Source organism: Terrapene carolina, unplaced genomic scaffold (genome assembly GCF_002925995.2).
Source record: "Terrapene carolina triunguis isolate 2854851 unplaced genomic scaffold, T_m_triunguis-2.0 Scaffold35098, whole genome shotgun sequence".
NCBI lineage: Eukaryota > Metazoa > Chordata > Testudines > Emydidae > Terrapene > Terrapene triunguis.
Genome location: NW_020699449.1, coordinates 13,373,254 through 13,391,843, shown reverse-complemented (window position 1 = coordinate 13,391,843; position 18,590 = coordinate 13,373,254). Strand labels below are relative to the sequence as shown.

The window sequence follows — 18,590 nt, the reverse complement described above, 5'->3', positions numbered from 1 at the left end:
TGCCCCTTCCTGTTGGGGGTGGGCCCATGCTGGGCCACACAGCTCCCCTGCCCAATGCCCCCTGGATCCACTGTGCCCAGAGCCCCCCTACAGCCCTTCCACCACAAATGTACAGTGCTGTGCGCACACACCCCACCCAGCGCCCCCCTGCCCACAGCTGCCCAGCACCCCACACAGAACCCCACTCGCCAGTTTCCCAATACACAGATTTTCCCTCCCTCCCTTCCTTCCTCCCTCCCTCCCAGTGCCCTTCCCCACAGCTGCACCACCACAACTACACAATGCCCCACGCAGACCCGCACTGCCCAGTGCCCTGACACACACAGATCTCCCCCACTGCCCAGCACTCCCCAACAGGTCTCCACTGTCTAGCACCCCAAAACACCCAAACCTCCACCAGCGCCCCCCACAGGCCTCCCAGACACTCACTCCATCACACCCTGCCGCACTCACCAGCCTTGCTGGGAGGTCTCTGGCTCCTAGGGTGAGAGCGGCGAGGGGAGTCTCTAGACTCTCCACATGCTGTGCCCGCCACAAGTGCGAGCTCCGTGGCTCCCATTGGCCGGGAAAAGCGTCAATGGGAGCTGCTGGAGCCATGGAGCGGGGCTTGCAGGCGCCGGCAGCACGCAGAGCCCCCCCCATCCTAAGAGCCAGAGGGACCTGCCCGGGGGCGAGGTGGGGAGTCCCGGCGGTGCTCACCTGGGGTGGCTTCCATCCCGGGAAGCATCCGGCAAGCTGGTCCCTCTGGCTCCTAGGGTCGCGGGTCGGGTCGGGGGGGCGGAGGGCTCTCTTCCCGCTCCTGGTGCCTGCAAGCCCTGCCCCTGCAGCATGTGGCGCTCCTGCCGGCGGGCAGGTGCTGGGAGCTGCCCCAGGAAGAGGTGAGCGGCAGCGCGGACAGTCCCCGATATCGGGACAAAGGGCGTCCCGACCAGTCCCTTAAAATCAGGACTGTCCCGATAATATCGGGACGTCTGGTCACCCTATTTAGAACATAAGAATGGCCACACTGGGTCAGACCAAAGGTCCATCTAGCCCAGTATCCTGTCTGCCGACAATGGCCATTGTGTGCACAGTGGCTAGCACAGTGGGGGGCCGGCAACTGTTTGGGGCTGCTAGATGCTATCCCAATGCAAACTGCTCCTGTTGTTGATGTTGTTTCCACGACAATGGTGGTGGGGGAGGGGATCTGATAGGTGTGCTATATAAATTACTTAAATGCATTTATGCAAAAATAATTAAGCATTTGGAAGTGTTAGAGAATTCTTCTCCTTTGGGCCTTAATCTGGAAAAGGATCCAAATAAAAGCAAGGTAGGGCTTTAACGAACTGCTTTAAAAAAATCTCTAAACTTCTTAGAAACGGTGAGGATTTGCAACTGTCAGCAAGTATAAAAGAAACCATATGTCGGCATAGGCCAGCTGCTTTATCTAGGCTGAGAATTTGTAAATTCTAATTTAAACTGAAATAGTAATGCCGGCAGCTGGGGGCTCTCTGACAGCATGGAGCTAGAGATCTAATTTTAATTAGAAAATACGGATGCAGCATTTTAGAAAGAGCTGGTCCCTGTGTCTGTCCAAGTGAACGCTGCATTAGCTTGTTACTTCTGCAGCCCTCTGCATTTACACGTTTTATACGCCATGTTTTATTTCACGTATTGATTTCTAGATTATGATGAATAGCCCAGCACGTCCACCATCCGGACGACATAATCATTTTTCCGCTTGAGGGGGGGAAAGTCCACGGATCTCTTACGGGGGTTTCCCGTGCTTGCAGGATGCTGGAGACAGAACTGTTAACAAATCATGAGCTTGATCCTGCAGACAGATCCACATACACGGGCCCGTGTTCCTGTGTGAATCTCTGCAAGGATACACATGGGAATAAGGCTCCGTACGTTCAGATCTGTTTGTTTGCTGCATCTTTGATTAGGTCTCCTCCTATAAAGCAGGTTCATCATTTCAGCCCCTCTGGTGGTGTCTGGTACCCGGAGCACTTGAATATGTTACCGTCTTGCTTTTAAACCAAATCAACATTTGACATTCTGCTGTTGGACAGCATTAGATGTCTAATTTTTCCCTTCATGCTTTTCGGCAAATAGAGAAGAAGAAATTGCAAATAAAGCACGTTGTCCTTGTGAGGCTATTTTTTCTGTTTCATGTCAGTTTAGTGCCGTTATTTTAAAGGAAGGCAGCTATTACAGTGTCAGTATCTGGAATAGGGGACCAGCAGGGAGCCCAAGATACTATCCATCAGCTCTTGACAAAGCGGTATCTGGGAAAGTAAATGGATGGTGTTTCAGCTGTAGGGCTTTTACAGATAAATATGCCCTTGTTACTGCGAGGAATTACTGCTGCATGATGCACATTGTTGTCTTTGTGTTGAGCGCACGCAGCCGCTGACACTGCTCTGACAGCACCGCTGATTACAGCTCATGCATACATTACTGAAGATGTAGCATTTTTCATTGAGTTAACTATATCTGCAATAACAAGCCGTTCGTTTCATTGTTAGGTGACACAAAGGATTGCTCTTTCTCCTCCTGATTTTCCTTGTCATCTTAGTGGTTTTCAGTTTACCCAGGCCCTCAAATATCTTTAAATTATATGTGGCAAGCAGGCACCGTAGGTTTATACTTAAAACAGCCGAGAGAAGTAATTTAGAATTGCAATAATTAACTTGTGCCTGTAGGGATGACATGAGGCAAATGCTGTTTTTTTTTTTTTATAGTATGAGTAACAAATACCCTGGCTTATAGTGTGTGCTGTCAGATAGCGACTACTCCTTCATTGTAAGTGACTCTCTCTCATGTGTGACATGCAGGGACTCAGGCCATGATTCTTAACAATGGGAGCGATATGCATTCGTGCATTGTGTATGTTTTAGTCCCCCTCCCCCCTGTGCGCGCACACAGACACACACAAAACAAACCCATATTACTGCTAGGCTTTCGGGCTTTCGGTAGGATCTCTCTGAGGATTCTTTGGGGTTCCTCGAGCTCTTAGATGCCTGCCCTCCCATGCTCAAAGACTAATTTGAAAAAAAGATGGCGACCGAATTGCCATCGGCCACCTCTAACGGGAGTGCGGGTGCTTGTGCTGGATTCATGCACAGGTCCTGATCCGGCAAAGTGCTTAAGCAGATGAGGTGCCCATTAAGCTGTAATGGGGCTCCTTACATTAAATGGGGAAGTTCACGCAGCTGTTTGCAATGGCGCGCTTGCGCGGAGTACTGTCTGTAACCATCTCCTCCTCAGCCCCTGCCCAGTCTGGGCAGGAACTAAAATTGGTCTTTTTGCCACGTCCCACGCTCCCTCCCTTCAGACTCCTCACCCTCACCCTCTGGACCGGCGTGTGGCTCGGTCCCTGCCCATCAATCCCCTTGCTGTCCCTGACTCCGCCCTTGCCTAGGTGGTTTCGCCCATGTGGCGTCTGAAGCCTGGAACTTTAAATCCAGCTCACGTTGTGCCAGGCGCATTCATTTTCACTCGTCGCTGGCTCCATCCTCACGTCACTCTCTGCTGTTGTTCTGTGCCCTGTCTGCTCCGCCTCGCCCTACTCCCAGTGCCAAAGTTACTGGGGAATGCAAGTGTGTCTGTGGTACAATGCAGCTTGCCTTCTCTCTAGTTCTTCATCCTTGGACTTTCCTTCCCTGTGCCTTTCTGGTCCGCTACCTCCCTTTTCAGCATCAGGCTGATGTAGATGGGAAGCTCTTCGGGGCAGCTTGGCCTTTTCCCTTGTCTCTGTAAAGCGCTGTGCAAAGTTACAGCGCTGTAGACTTTCAATTAATCCGTGGGCTCCTGCCCTCTCCCTGTGGCCACCAACTGCCCGCCGCTGAATGGCTGACGCGGCCTCCAGCCCCGTTTGGCAGATGGCTAAGTTGCAGGCAGCCAGCAAGGGGTGGGAATGAGTGGAAAGGCAGCACGTCCCAGGTAACACAGTACCCAATTTCACCTGCCCCTATCTATCAAGGAAGAAAGAGGTGGCGCTTGCGTTTGCTTAATTGCAGTTTACTTTCTTGCCATCTAACTTCACGTGCATTTATGACGGGAAATTGAGTGGCCTTCTACAGTGTTTATAAGGAATAAAAAGTATGGATCAGGTGGAGAAACTCAGCCTCAAAGAACGGGCTTGGTCTCATGGTCTTTTTTTAAATGGAAAATTAGAAACAAGGACTTAAACCATACTTTGGTTTTATTTAATGCAATGAGAAGACGTGTGTGTTTTTCCTAGGAAGTAGCTTGACAGTATTTTAAGGTACTTTAGCAGTTTTTTGTGGTTTACAGCTGAGTAAATATACACAAGAGTTAACAAAGCACATAAAAATGATCTTAAGTGTTGAAAATGTGTGACAAGGAGAGAGGCTTTCTGGAAGCTCTGAGAAGGTATTGTGATAAATTGGAGTCCGGCGGTGGATTCAGTTGTGCTAAGCGTTCAGATCTCATTAATTTGCTAGTGTCCCATTATTCCCTGTGTGGTGATGTGTGAGTCAGACTCCTCAGAGGAGAGCTGCTTTTGTGAGAGATCCATGGTTGAATGAGGAGACGCAAGCGCTTACACCTTGATTTGAGGAGAGCACTTAAAGCAGGTGCTTTCTGTTAATCAGATGTTTAAGTGCTTTGCTGAATCGGGGCCTTACTTCCAAGGCTAAAAGGAGTTGGCTAAGGCCTCTTGTGAAGCTTTTGTTCTCACTTTCACTGTACAGATGTCACCCCTTCCAGCACTTACTGCTGATTTAGTTTCACTTAGTTTTAGCTTGTGAGTCTCAGATTACAAAAAACCCTCCTCCAATAAAAGTGTAATTTTCTTCATTTCAGGTCTTGATAGCAGATGACTACTCTGATCCGTTTGATGCCAAGAGTGAGCTGAACAAAGCGCTGAAAGGAGAAAACACTGGCTACATGGAACCTTATGAAGCCCAGAGGATAATGAGTGGTAAGAACATGGGCACTAGGCAGGTGTCAGTGAGATCGATATTTGATATGGGGTGTCTTACACATGACTGCCCTGGTCTTCAACCTAGCTGAACCAAGGTCCTTCTGCTGCGTAACACATCGGAGCAAGTATGAAGATTAAACTGTGTCTTACGTAGCTTTTTGAAACTGCATTTAAGACATTCAGGAATAAAGGGAGTGAGGGAAGGTTGCAATTTGCAGCGCTTCCTGCAGGAGAGAACTCTGGCAAGGCCAGTGCAGCTTTGTGTGGGGCGCTCTTATGGTGGTTCAAAACGGGCTTAGATCAGGTTAGCTTGGATCAGTGTACACCTCTACCTCGCTATAACGTGACCTGATATAACACGAATTCGAATATAACGCGGTATAGCGCTCCGGGGCGGGCGGGGCTGCGCACTCCGGCGGATCAAAGCAAGTTCGATAGAACGCGGTTTCACCTATAACTCAGTAAGATTTTTTTTGGCTCCCAAGGACAGCGTTCTATCGGGGTAGAGGTGTATTTACAGGTGGGTGTCCACACACAAAGTAGTCTTGGTCTAACTATCCCGATATGAAATCGCACAAGTTTCATAACTTGTTTAACTAAAGCGACTTTAGGTTAACTAGTGCAAATAGGCAAGCCCTGGCCATTGGGGGGAGGGGAGGGCATGCTCCTGCTGGGTGGCTCCTGACCTCTTGATTACCTGAATTCCTGATTATCTGAATAAAATCCTTGTTCCCTGTGATATTTGGATAATCTGAAGCATACGTAGATAAATGAACACCTGAATTCACAATCTGCTGTCTGCCTGAGACTTTGGTGGGTATGCCTGGTGGCTGTTGGGATGCCCCCATGATACCATGGCAATGAGTGTAGTATAAAAGCATGGACAGACAGACACATCCTTGGGTTCTGGCTGGTGAAGCTTTAATTCTGATCTAAATGGTTTTTGCATGGGGACCTATGGCATGTTGCTAAGATGCTGGCTTGTACAGCAAGTTCACCGTTACATTAAACAAATGTCACAAAGGGCCCTATCCAATGCCAGTGCAATCAGTGGGGATCTTCTCATTTCCGCAGTGGGCATTGGATGAGGTCCAAGCAGGATTATAATATCTGGGGAGATTAAGCAGCAGGAGAAGCCAAAGCTGTACGAAGCAGCTGTCCTGTTTTAGTATAAATGCCCATACTCCTATTTTTTTAAATAGCACACTTGAAGAGAGGTGCAGAAAATCACCTGTGATTGCATTGTTTATAAGCAGAACGCTTTCAGTGTCCTATCAAAGTGTCATTGGGCCTTTTTGTTTTTATTGTTGTAAATCTATTCAGCCATCTTCTTCAGAGGCTTTTTAGATGAATTGGGTTGAATGCTTTCTTGCTTTCACTGCTATTGAATAAATTGTCTTTTATTTTCAGTCTAAATATCATGGGGGGGGGGAGTGGTTGTACGTTTTTTTTTCCTTTCATGTTTACAGTGTTTTCATTTCTTCACAAATATAAATGTTTGCCCTATATAGAAACTCGGTGTTTTAAATAATCCGTGAAAAGGCCAAGACTGTTACATCCGTGTTGCAGAGCGCATTAGCTGAGATAACCGGCAACGAGCGTGTGTGGATGTGCTACTAATTCATGAGAGAGCGCGTTTTACAGTAATCTTGGTCCAAATAGCGTTCGATGTAGTGGATGTACTGGCAGGCCAGTTTTGTGCATATATATTGGTATAAGGTTGATGTTTAGAGCACTGCAAGGATGTTAAATGATCAGGAGTCCAATCAAGCAAAGTGAGTGCTGAGCACTCTCAGGTCCCATTACATTCAGTGGGAGTAGAGGATGCTCAGCATCTCACAGGAGTAGCCCAGCACCTTTCAGGATTGGACCACTGATTTGTTGTCCACTACTTAAGGACATGGTTCAACTCCTATGACAGCCAGTGGGAGCCTTTCCGCTTACTTTGACTGCAGTTGGATTATGTCCCTTAATAGCTAAGCATCGTGCTTCTTGGTGCTTTATTGCTCGAGGAAAACCAGACGGCTCATTTGTTGGAAGCTTTCAAAGATTTCGTTTTGGATTCCTGTGTCGGCATGCAAGGATCTGTTACTGATGTTATGCAACTGCTCTAACCTATCGTGTTTAAAGAGCACGTTCTTACTCCAGTCTTTGTTGTTGTATGTGAAATGTTCAGTGTTGAATTCCTCCGTGAAGTTGTTAGGTTGGCTGTGGTGACTGACAGGTAAAAGAGCATGTTACAATTGACAGATATGAATGAGATTTCAGCTGATCCGGAGAACTGGCTTAAAAAGAAAAGTACTCTGATTTGTTTCAAAACCTGATGGATCCCAGATAGCGGAAGTCTGCAAACTGAGGCAAAACCTGCCATTTATTTTTTATCTCTCCCAAACACATCCGTGGACTTCTCCCAAGTATCCGAGTTACCTTCCCAGCCTTTAAAGATATTTCAAAACTACTTGCTTAAAAAAAAAACCAAAAGATGGAAATTCCTGGATAAAAAGATTCTGAACAATGTAAAACAGATGAAATGGAAATCTTAACCCTATGTGTGTTTCCCATGTCCGTGAACGATAGGTGGGTGACCAACCGTTCTCTTAACTTCTCCGTATCGAACTACTGTTAACCAAGGCACCGGTCCAGCAACTGGCCCCAGGTGCATGGACGCTGGCTGAAGTTAAGGAAGGCTCTTGGTGGGCACACGGGTCTATCCATACAGAGCACCTTGCCAGGCAGGGACCTAAAACCTTTGGGTTTCATGCTGCTCAAGGTAGGGAGGAGAAGACACTTGGGTTAGTAATGAGCAGAGCCTTCTTGTAACTTTAGTTTCTCAGAATGGAGCCACAGTTCTTAAATATACGACTGAAAGAAAGACAGACTATCTGGAGAAATAAGTTTCCCCCAGAGTCCCAGCCTTCTGTCAGAAATAAGCTAACCGCTTCAATTGTATTAAGTAGTCAGAGCTCAAGCAGGAGAAGGATTACATTCTTTAGTGACAATAACTTTGATCGTGTACCTGACAAATGTAGCTTGTTTGTAGACAAGCAAACTTCCCTTACAGTACTGGGTAGTCCTCCAAGCACTTAATTTGCAACAGCAATGAAATAAGACAGTGAACCTTAGCAGTCACTGGTTTGCCTGATCCAGCACCCTGTCCAGTGTAGACAGAGCTCTCATCTGGTTCAACACTTGCTTTCCAGATAGTGTCCCAAAAAGCGCATTCTTTGCCAGACTGGTGGTTTAGCACGGTCTTCATGCTAAAGTCTGTAAATGAGGAGAAAATCCCTTCGTGGTCTGAGTTGTAATACTGATGCCAGGGGAAAACAAAATGTTCCTGTTACGGAGCAAATTTGCTTGTTCTCCTGGCAGCAACTGATGTTCTGTCTTAGGCACTTGGATCAGAGAGAAATGATTATGAGCTGTCTTCAGTGAATGTTCTTCTGACCTGGAGCCCTGTGAACTCTCTTAGTCTAACAGTGGTCTCTCTCCCATGTTCTAGGGTGGGACCTTGGCTATCCAGTTCCTCAGGAAACCGAAGCCACTTTTTGGACTCCATTCCTTGTGGTGGCCTAGCTAATCTTTATTTTGTAATAGGTATTTTTACAGCACCTAGCACTAGGAGGCGCTGGTCCTGACTGGGACCACTGTAAAATGAATAATAATAAGTTTTGTGAGATGTTGGAGGTGACTCCACAGTTCCAGTTGCATCGAGATCCCTATTTTCACGCTTCAGGGACTGAATTTAGTGTTGAAATTTGGCGAAAGGGAGAACTGATATTTTCCATGAAAAATATTTCCTCTCTAAAAACTAGTAAACCTTTTAAAATATTCCCTTGCTGAAGTATTGCCCTGTTTGCTTTGGAGTTTGGGCTTCCTATAGCTACACCACCATGGTCCTTCCGCTCCAAACTACTTCTCTCTTTCTGATTATACCTTGGACATAAGCCACTTGTCAGACTTTAAAAGGAAACTGCGTTACTGCCTTTGTTCAGAATTGCTGTCCTGAGCTGTGCAAAGGTTAGCTGTGGACGTGCTCATGGCCATTAGCTACTTTTCTTCTTGGCAAATCACCGTTTTCTCTGTTAGTCTCACATGATTCATTTTGGTTATATTTGAAAAACATTTCACATCCATGTTTGCCTGAGATTTCAACCAAAAATTCAGCCTTTGGCCCTTGAAGCTGTAGGCACTGCATGTTTTGGATGAATAAATTGGGTAGATTTGTTATCTAAGGCATAATTGTATTCCTTTCCATAGCCAGGGATAAAGCAAAGTTTAATAAAACCCCAGCATTGTCTTCCTTTATTCTTGTGGAGTGAGCCTGCTGTTTAATTATGTCACAAGTGGGTAGGCAATAGCCTTGATAGGATCATTTAACGTGTTAAACCAGCAGGACAGAACAATATAATTGATTCTTCATTTGTCATTTTATGGTCCGATCGGTGGTTAAGACTGAACAAAGACTTTCTTGGGCAGCAAGGCCCTAAATACATTCAGTGATCTTGCTCGTTCTGCATTTATGCCCTTTACTTACTCTAGGTTGGCTTTCACTTCCCCAGGGATGTCTGGCCCCTGCTGTTTGGAAAAGAGGCAGCTACTGGGGTTGCTGCTAGGCTGCTGTCCCCAGGCGCTGCTCCGGGGCTCCATGGGTCATGTCCGATTCTGGGTAGTAGATGTCCAGTGCGTGCTGAAGCTTTCCCCAATCCCCGTGTAACCACTGGCTGCCAGCAGGCAGGACGCCACCTCTGTCCTCCCTCACCCCACAACCATCTAAGGACCTTCTTTCTGGCTGGGGAGAGGTGGAGGGAGGAAGGATCTGTGCTCTTCTGGGCAAGGAAAGGGGCTCCCTGCTGCTGGGCCCCTGGCCAGCTCTTCTAGCTGTTGCGAGTGGGGCTTCTCTACTGCTTTACCTCTCCCAGCCTGGCTTTTCTCCCACGCGCCGGCCCAGCGCCGCCGGCTGCTCAGAGCTTTGCCAAGAGGCAGCAGAGTGTAACGGGACGTGATTGCTGTCGGTCTGGGTAGCAGCTGCGAGACTCAGCCCGGTCTCGGCGGTTTTACTGATCTGTGCTGGGGCTGTCTGAGGGCAGCCCGGCGTCTCGTCCACCAGGTTCTGTGTGTGTCCTGAAGGGCTACCCGGTGGCAGGAATTGGTGGCTTGTGTGTCCTTGCAGGGCAGGTGGCTGAATGGATCTGTCGGGCCTGGGTATCGTTGTTGAAGAGACCTAGGAGATGGGTGCTAACTTGCTTTTATAACTGTACACCTAGTGTCAGCACCTGGGCTCTTAGCACCGAGTATCACCCCTCTTGGGGCGGGCGCTCTGGGCCGAGCGGGAGATGGGGAAGGGTTTGGGGGGACTGCTGTTCCCCTGCAGCTGGGGATGGCTGTGCTTGGCTGGGCCATGCTTTTTCTGAAAACTGCAGCAAGGCCCATTCTGTGCGGTCCCCTCCTCCTGCTCCCCAGCACTTCGGAGGCACCTGAGCAGTGCTGTGCCTTCTGATGACTCTTCCGAGGCGGTGCATCTCCTTCTGTGCAGCTGGGCCCCCCAGAGCAGTGAGCAGAGCCCTCCAGCTGGGTGACCCATCCCTCGCAGCTGAGTGAAGCAATATACTCCGCAGACTGCTCGCGACACTCGACAAAGCAGGACTCTTACAGAGCCCAGAGGAGAGGGTCCAAGTGTGGACCGTGACTCGGACAGTGTGCTAATGCAGTTATACAAGGACAGCATGCGAGGAGCGTGTGTGTGTCACCTTATCAGAGGGATAAGTGAACGCTAATTACAATGTTAATCTAATCCACTCTGAGACTTTGTCCAGTTACGTCTGTTGTGACGGTATTTTTTTTTGAGCGCCAAATTAAATTAGTCTCTATTTCAACTCCTGATTTCAATTAGCAGGGACTCAAGATGACACATAATTGATTAAACAAAGATCAGTTTGAAAGATGATAAATTTAGACCCAATCAAAGATTACATGTCCCAAACCGAACTGCACTGCAAAATGTCTGTAAAATTCAAGCTATCCTGAAAGAACAAAAATGAATCACCATCTCTCCAAACATCAGCTGACAAAGTAGAGGGTACTGGGGCTTGCACTGCCGACAGAGAAGGGCACTGGGCATATGTGCCATTAATGGTGTTTGCACATCACACCATCCCACAGCTCTGTCTGATCCAGTGCTGTCCTGGTCCCCTTGTTAAAATTCAACCCCCCCAAGTGAAAGAAGGCTTGGGGTGACTACTGTCTGCAGTGCACTTCACCCCCTCTCCAGAGGCTGGGTAATCAACATCCCAGCCAGAGATGACTTATCCCCAGAATCTAGTGCTGAAAAGCAACTGTTTTGGCCTTTGGAAAGGATCAGATTGTGCCGGGAGTTGAGTATTTTCAAACACGTCTGTGGGAAGGGTATTCTCCACCTCCCCCAAAGCCCATTTCAAATTACACAAGCTGAGTTCTCTGCGATGCCATTAATATAATCTGTATGTCTTTCAGCTTGCAGAATGACACCAATATGCATAATGCGTGGCTGTTGTTTCAAGGTTGCACAGAGGCCAAGTTGTGGTCATTTTTCACGTGCTGCATGTATTTAAAAAAAATCCCATTTGGCTGTATGTAAAATGCAGCACTGTCCTATGCCCAGACATGTTCCTTCTCTAGAAAGGTTTCAGTCCGCTTCTGCGTCGGTTTCACTCTGGCATTCAGCCTTTCCTAGTTAAGCCACATGCTTTTATTTTAACTACAAGCAGTCTCTCTATCTGATGTTACTTCATTTCCAAAGTGTGTTCTGTCAGCCCTTAGAATGCTAATGAGCGTGGTGTGCGCTGTACCCAGAATGTATCACGCTTTTCCCACGTGTCATCTCTTCAAACTGGAACTAAGGTGCAATTTTTTAAATTAGTGAGATGGTAATTAACCATTGACACGGCTTCCCAGGTCACGGGGTGAGTTCTCCAGCACCAAGCAGCTTCCATGTCAGAAGTGGCTGACTCTTTCTGAAAGAGAAGAGCTGGTGCAGGCAGACGTGCTGGGCCTGATGCAGGCCGCAGTAGGGGAATTTTTCTGGCGGCTGGCCTGTGCTGTGCAAGAGGCCAGACCAGGTGATCCTGATGGTCCCTCTTGCCTTAAGAGCTAGGATTGTTAATAAACAAAGGACTTACACCCAGTTCCACGCATTCGTATCTTCTAAAGCAGAGGGGAGCGGAGCCATAGGGATGTTGCGTGGGATGGTGGCGTGTGACGGGTGCGGGATGTGGGGACAGACCAGATAATCATTCTTCTCCCCCCCCAACGCACGCCCTCAAGGGAAGAGCAAGAGGGGCGGATTAACCCTTTGAGGTACAACAGGGTCCCTTCCACGCAGATCCCACCCTCCTCCCCAGTACTCAGGAAACGTGATACTTTTTTCACGTGTATTGCTGTGGTGCTGCGGAGCCCCGGTCGTCGGCCTGGGCCCCACTGTGCCAGGAGCTTAGACACAGCAAAGGGACACACTCTGCTCCAAAGAGCTCGATAAACCCTTTGGCAGGCTGCTGACTTCCCATTTGCCAGTCCGTTGAGTACTGTTCCGACTGTCCTCTCCTGCAGTACTGTGAAGCACATTGTGTTTAGCTACGGCGGTTTTGCAACCCACCCCTCTCCTGCGGCAGGACATGCTGGGCTTTTCCCTCACTTCTCAGGCCAGTTCCGAACCTTTTCGATTCAGCACCCACTCTGTCATCTTACTCAAAACTCTGACAGCCAGGGATTCCCTTCATGTGCTCCGCACTTCTCCGTTGTGTCTGCCCTTGCTGTTTGTGTGATCAGCCAGGGGCCCGTCTGTCTGGGCAGCCAGACCCTGCAGGTGGGTGTTGCTGTGGAAGATTGGCAAAGCAGGAGCCCGGGCACACGGAGGAGGTGTGAAGCAGCGATTCAGGGCGCTGGTTTGAATTGCTGTTAGTCCTAAGGGCTGGCAGCTTTTCATTTGGCCTTTCCGCTAATTTTCTCCTCCAAACTAGAAATTGGAAGAAGTATGAAAGGAGAGCTGCCTCCTGGGGAACTTCTGTTTCTCCCCGGAATTCAGGGCGTTAAAATCCGAGCAGGGGCAGGACGGTGCTAATCCCGGGGGCCGCCCTTGCCACCTGGAATGAGAGCTTTGCCATTAGTACAGAGGGCACAGAGTGGCCAGTGACACTGTGGACAGGGAAGCTAATGCTGGAGGGTTCTGCATTGCATGGTGCTCTGGATGCACATCTAGCATTCTGTGATCTGTGCTGCCGCCAGGTTTGTACAGACCCTAGCGCAGTGGGTCCCGGTCCACGCCTAGGGCTCCTAAGCATGGCCACAACATAGAGTGGGCTTCTAGAAAAGCGATTCCTTTGTTTCAGCCTTCTGCAAAATTCCTTGTGGATGGGAGAGTCTCGGCATAGCCAATGGCTTCCCATACTGTGGCCTGTAACGTTATTTGCCTGGATTGGAAAGTGCGGTACTGCGACAGGCACTTCCAGCTTAGGGGACTCAAAACAGACGTCCTAGTACAACACCTACCGTACGTCTCTCTTCAGCTCAGGAAAAGCTTGGCCCTGTTGCCCGTGAGAAGCTCGCTAGCCTAGGAACAGAGATAGGCAGGGAGTCAGAAAGTTCAGCAAGGCAGGAAGTCCGTCCAGTGTCCAAATCTGCCTCCGACACATCAGTCACTCTGGGTGCCCAAAGCCAACAAGAGCGAGCGCAAGGAGCTGAATCTCCTAGCTAAGTCTCGACAGCGCCTGCAGGAAGTGGGGCTGATGCAGCTGAAGGCACACACCCCTCTGAGTCCGGACCCACGAGGTGCCCCAGCCGGGCCCTGGGGCTCGCCGAATGCAGCCCTGAGCACTTGGGGTTACTTGACATCCAGGAGGCTGTTTGGGATAGTGGGAAAGCTTAGCCCAAGTGACCGGCCTGAAAGAAAACCTGGGAAATTAGTATTTTCTTCCCACCGCTGGCTTTGTTGCCATACGTTGTTCTGCTCTTACCCTGCCTGGTGTGGCTGGCAGAGACATGCTGGCACACCTCACTCAAGGCTGCTGTTTGGGGGGTGGAGTGATTTCGCTATGTAATATTTTAAGCACTTTGTGGCCCTGTATAATGGAGTGGAGAATGTAATTGCTGTGTAGGGTGTGGTTTGCCTTCTCTCTCCCCTCCCCTCTGCCCCCCATCACAAAGATACTTTCAAGGGACTGCTGAGTGCCTTTTGGTCACCAGGCATTATTCCGAGAGCTCAAATCACCCCCCAAGAACTGCTCCCCTAGGCTTCCTAAAACGAAGCACTTCCCTTTCCTTTCTTCCTTTTCTGGACCTCCCCTTCTGTGTGTTTCGTTCCCTTCCTTCTTCCCCTCCCTGCTCTCACTGTTGCGGTTTCCTTTGTCTGGTTTCATCCTGTAGGTAGGTCTGTGTGAGACCTCACTTCTGGTTGTGGTGGTGGGGGGTTTCTCCCAGGATCCTCGGCTCTCCCGTGCTTCCTTCAAGTCCCCTCTGGCCGCAGGTGGCGGGGCGTGACTCCCTTCACAGCCCGGTGCTTGCTGTGAATTCACTGGACCAGAGGGAGTCACTAAAGAGCAGTGTGCAGCGCTGCCTGCCCGCCAGCGCAGACGGCCGCCTTCTCTTCTCCGCCCCCGCCGAGCAAATCTGATTCCCAACCAACATCCTGCCTCTCAATCAGCTGTGAAACTCCCTCCATGTTTCCTCAGTTGTCCTTTCTATGCATTTCCCCTTTCCTTCTCAGTCTGGTCCTCTCCCCCAGCCCTGTACCCGCTGCTTCACCGAGCAAGGAGAGCAGTAGGAGAGTTAAACTAGCTCAGTTATGGGGGGGGATTGTTCAGCTCTGATCTTGGTAGATGGGGGGAGTTGTGTGTCCAGGGGGGGAGGGGGGGGGGGGGGGTTTAAGTCATTTTTTTTCTTCAGTAGAACCTCAGAATTATGAACACCAGAATTACAAACTGACCAGTCAACCGCACACCTCGTTTGGAACCGGAAGTGTGCAATCCGGCAGCAGCAGAGACCAAAGATTTAAAAAAAAAAAAAAGCCGATACAGTACAGTACTATGTTAAACGTAAACTACTAAAAAATAAAGGGAAAGATAAAGATTTGACAAGGTAAGGAAGCTTTCTTTCATTTAAATTAAGAAGGTTAAAAGCAGCATTTTTCATCTGCATACTAAAGTTTCAAAGCTGTATTAAGCCAATGTTCAGTTGTAAACCTTTAAAGAACAACCGTAATGTTTTGTTCAGAGTTACGAACAACCCCGTTCCGAAGTTGTTCGTAACTCCAAGGTTCTACTGTACTTCACTTGTATTGTCTGCAGAAGCAGACTGCTTGCTTGTCACACTAGCACCAAATGCCCCGCCGTCCACCTACCGGGGCAACATCATGAAACTGAGTTCACTGTAGCTTCGGACTGGTGCTGCTACTGTCCCCTCTCCCTATGGAGACGTGCTAGGAGTACTAGCAGGATCACTCTGCCAGATAGCTTGAAAATGTTGGGAGTGCTGGGAAAGCAGCATTCCCATGGACCTGTACCTACTGTAAACCAACCCCTGGACGCCAGTTCCCCTTGTAACTCCAGAGGATGTTTTTTGTTTGAGCATGTAACTTCATGCAGTGCAGCGACTGTAGGCATTTCAGATTGCGGTGAGTCAGTCCTTGCAAAATACTTAATCCTTTTAGGCAGGTTGTTTCTGGCACATCGCTGCTGCTGGTAAAGAAGAAATGATAGGGTGTAATTACTTTCCTCTTTATTAGGTCTCAGTCCTTACTGGTGGTAGTTTGTGACCAGGTCTGTTTCATGAAGACACATTCAGAAACGAGGATATTGGACCTAACAAAACAAACCTGTAATCTATAGACCAAGGGTAGGCAACCTATGGCACATGCGCCAAAGGCGGCATGCGAACTGATTTTCAGTGGCACTCGCACTGCCTGGCCACCGGTCTGGTGGGCTCTGCATTTTAATTTAATGTTAAATGAAGCTTCTTAAACATTTTAAAAACCTTATTTACTTTACATATAACAATAGTTTAGTTATATATTATAGACTTCTAGAAAGAGACCTTCTAAAAACGTTAAAATGTAATGTACTGGCACGCAAAACCTTAAATTAGAGTGAATAAATGAAGACTCGGCATACCACTTCTGAAAGGTTGCCGACCCCTGCTATAGATGCTTCACATTAGCAGCTATCTGTGGCTGGAAGTAGATCAGTTTGAGGTATGGTTGCTAGCTGAAGCTGACTCTGAGAAGAGGGAAATAGCTGCCTGTGGTGGAGAATGAAGAGCCACATTGCCCCTTAAACTGTGGATAGCAGGCACTACATGTTAAACATTTTGGGCCCAATCTTGTAATCCTTACTTGGGCTAATCTCCCGCTCAGTCCAGTGGGACTCTGTCCTGAGTAAGGACTGCAGGATTGACCCTTGATTGTGGGAAGAAGCAGCAAAATTTTGGGGCACATTTCAAACTTCATCAATTCAGATGCTCACCTTTAGAATAGAGGCCAGACTTAAAGAGCATTTCGGGGCCAGATCCAAAGCCCACAGAAATCAGTGGGAAGGATCAAGCCCCTGGGAGATAATGGTGACATTTGGATATCTAATATTTGTATCACAGCTTCCTGAGTAGCATGAATTGCCTATAGGACAGCAATTTAGTTGGGAATTGGTCCTGCTTTGAGCAGGGGGTTGGACTAGATGACCTCCTGAGGTCCCTTCCAACCCTGAGATTCTATGATTCTATGAATTACATAGCCATTGTAAATAGGCTGTATAGTAGTCACGCTGGCTAAGCGAGGTCTGGAAAGCCATTCAAAGATGTCCGCAGAGATGTCATGGAGATGCCCGCTCTGATTCAGCAATTATGTGTTTGGGGACATGGATTGACGGAGGAGAAACAGCAGCTCAGAACTATTGGACAAAGTCCTTCTGACCCAGCTTTTTTGTTGGTCCTTGCTCCATTTTAGAAATCTGGCTACAGCTTTCATTTGGAAATGGTTTGAAAAAGGGAAAAAAAGTGTGCTGGAGAAGGCAGGTCTTACTACACTATTTCCCCCGCTGTTGTGAAATAGAAAGGGAAGGCTAACAAAACAGGATTCCTTCCTTTTTATTACCTCGTATGCATGCAAGGTAAGACATGACTGAAAAGATTCCAGGGCTGCATCAAAGCAAACCCTGCCCTTCTCTTTAACTATAGCTACAAAGACCATGTGTCTGATGTGAAATTACAGGCAGCTGACAAAATGGTGCCCTTGTCTACGCTGGGCACTTAACATCATGTGAGTTAACATGAGTTCTAACCCTGTAACTTTCCAGTGTAGCCAGGGTCAAAATGAGGGGTGAGCATACTCTTCATACAAAATGGAGCATATCAGACAGCAATTTACTGATGCTTAGTTGTGGCAAGTGTCACTCAAAACAGAGACAATGAGAAACGCTTTACAATTTTTGTGGAAGGTTGAGTTTTTCAGTCAGCAATTGGCACTGTTTTTTCTATATGATTATACTGTGCTTTTCTTCTTCGAGTGATGGTCCCTACTGTATTCCACTGTGGGTTATGCATGCTCATCACGCGCTTGGAGCCAGAGAATTTGAAACTAGTGTCTGTTGGTCCCCACATGTGTCTGGGCTCACCTTGTGCCTCGGTATGAGAGGGGAAAAGGGTGGGGCAGACTGACCGTGTCTCCAGTTTCTTCTCACCACCACATGATCCAGGTCGGAACCTGCACTGTCCATAGCTTTGGCTTCGGCCTACAAAATAAGAATTAGATTTCACTTTGTAAACAGTTCTAGCATGACATCCCTGACTACCAATCCTCCTCCCGACGTTTCTTCATCTCCTGACCCAGTGGAGTGGTAAGATCAAGCACCACATCCGTTTCACCTCCAGGCTTGGTATTTGAATGGGCATCATCCTTAGAACATTCATGCTCCATGGCCACGTGAAACATCCTCTCTAACTGTAGGAAGGACTCTACTAGAAGATGTTACCTAGCTAAATAAAAGTGCTTTTCTTCTTGGGCACAGCAAAGGAGCATTCTCCCAGAAACTGCAGATATTCCTTCATGTTGGACTATATCCTCTCTCTGAAGACATCCGGGCCTGTCCATCAGCTCCTTGCGAGTCTACTTGCTGGTAATCAGTGCATACCATCCACCTTCTCAGGGCTACTTGGTTTTCATGCATCCACTGAGAATCAGATTCTGGAAAGACCTAGTCCAGAGCCTCCCCGCTATTCCCCAGTGGGACCTGAACCTTGTTCTCTCAGTGCTCACAATGCCCCCCTTTGAACCTTTAGTTTCTTGCACCATGTCTCTCTTTTTTTTTTTTTTCTGTGAAGGTCACTTTTCTTATAGCCATCACTTCTTCAGCTGGATGGGTTGGCGAGCGTGGAACGATGATGGCAGATCCTCCTTATTCTATATTCCAGAAGGATAAGGTTTCTTTGTGTCTACACCTCAAATTCATCCCCAGAGTAGTTTCAGAATTTCACCATAACCAATCGATTTCACTTAACTGTGTTCTGCCCAAAACCTCACACTTCCGCAGAAGAAAGAAGACTCCTCTTCCTTGATGTTTGACAGGCCTTGGCCCTGTACCTGCAAAGAACAAAATCAGTCAGGAAATCCCTGAGACTGCTCATCGCTATAGCAGAAGGAATT

The 18,590-nt window shown here is 48.1% G+C and overlaps 1 protein-coding gene across 1 annotated transcript in view; it reads left to right on the top strand.

The window, feature by feature from the left end:
- The window catches only part of LOC113405363 (SH2 domain-containing adapter protein B-like), a 133,673-nt gene that overhangs the window by 35,158 nt on the left and 79,925 nt on the right, over positions 1-18,590 (top strand). Inside the window, exon 2 of the mRNA XM_026646522.2 lies at positions 4,813-4,930. Coding sequence (XP_026502307.1) covers positions 4,813-4,930 — 118 coding nt within the window. The remainder of the gene's footprint in view (positions 1-4,812; positions 4,931-18,590) is intronic.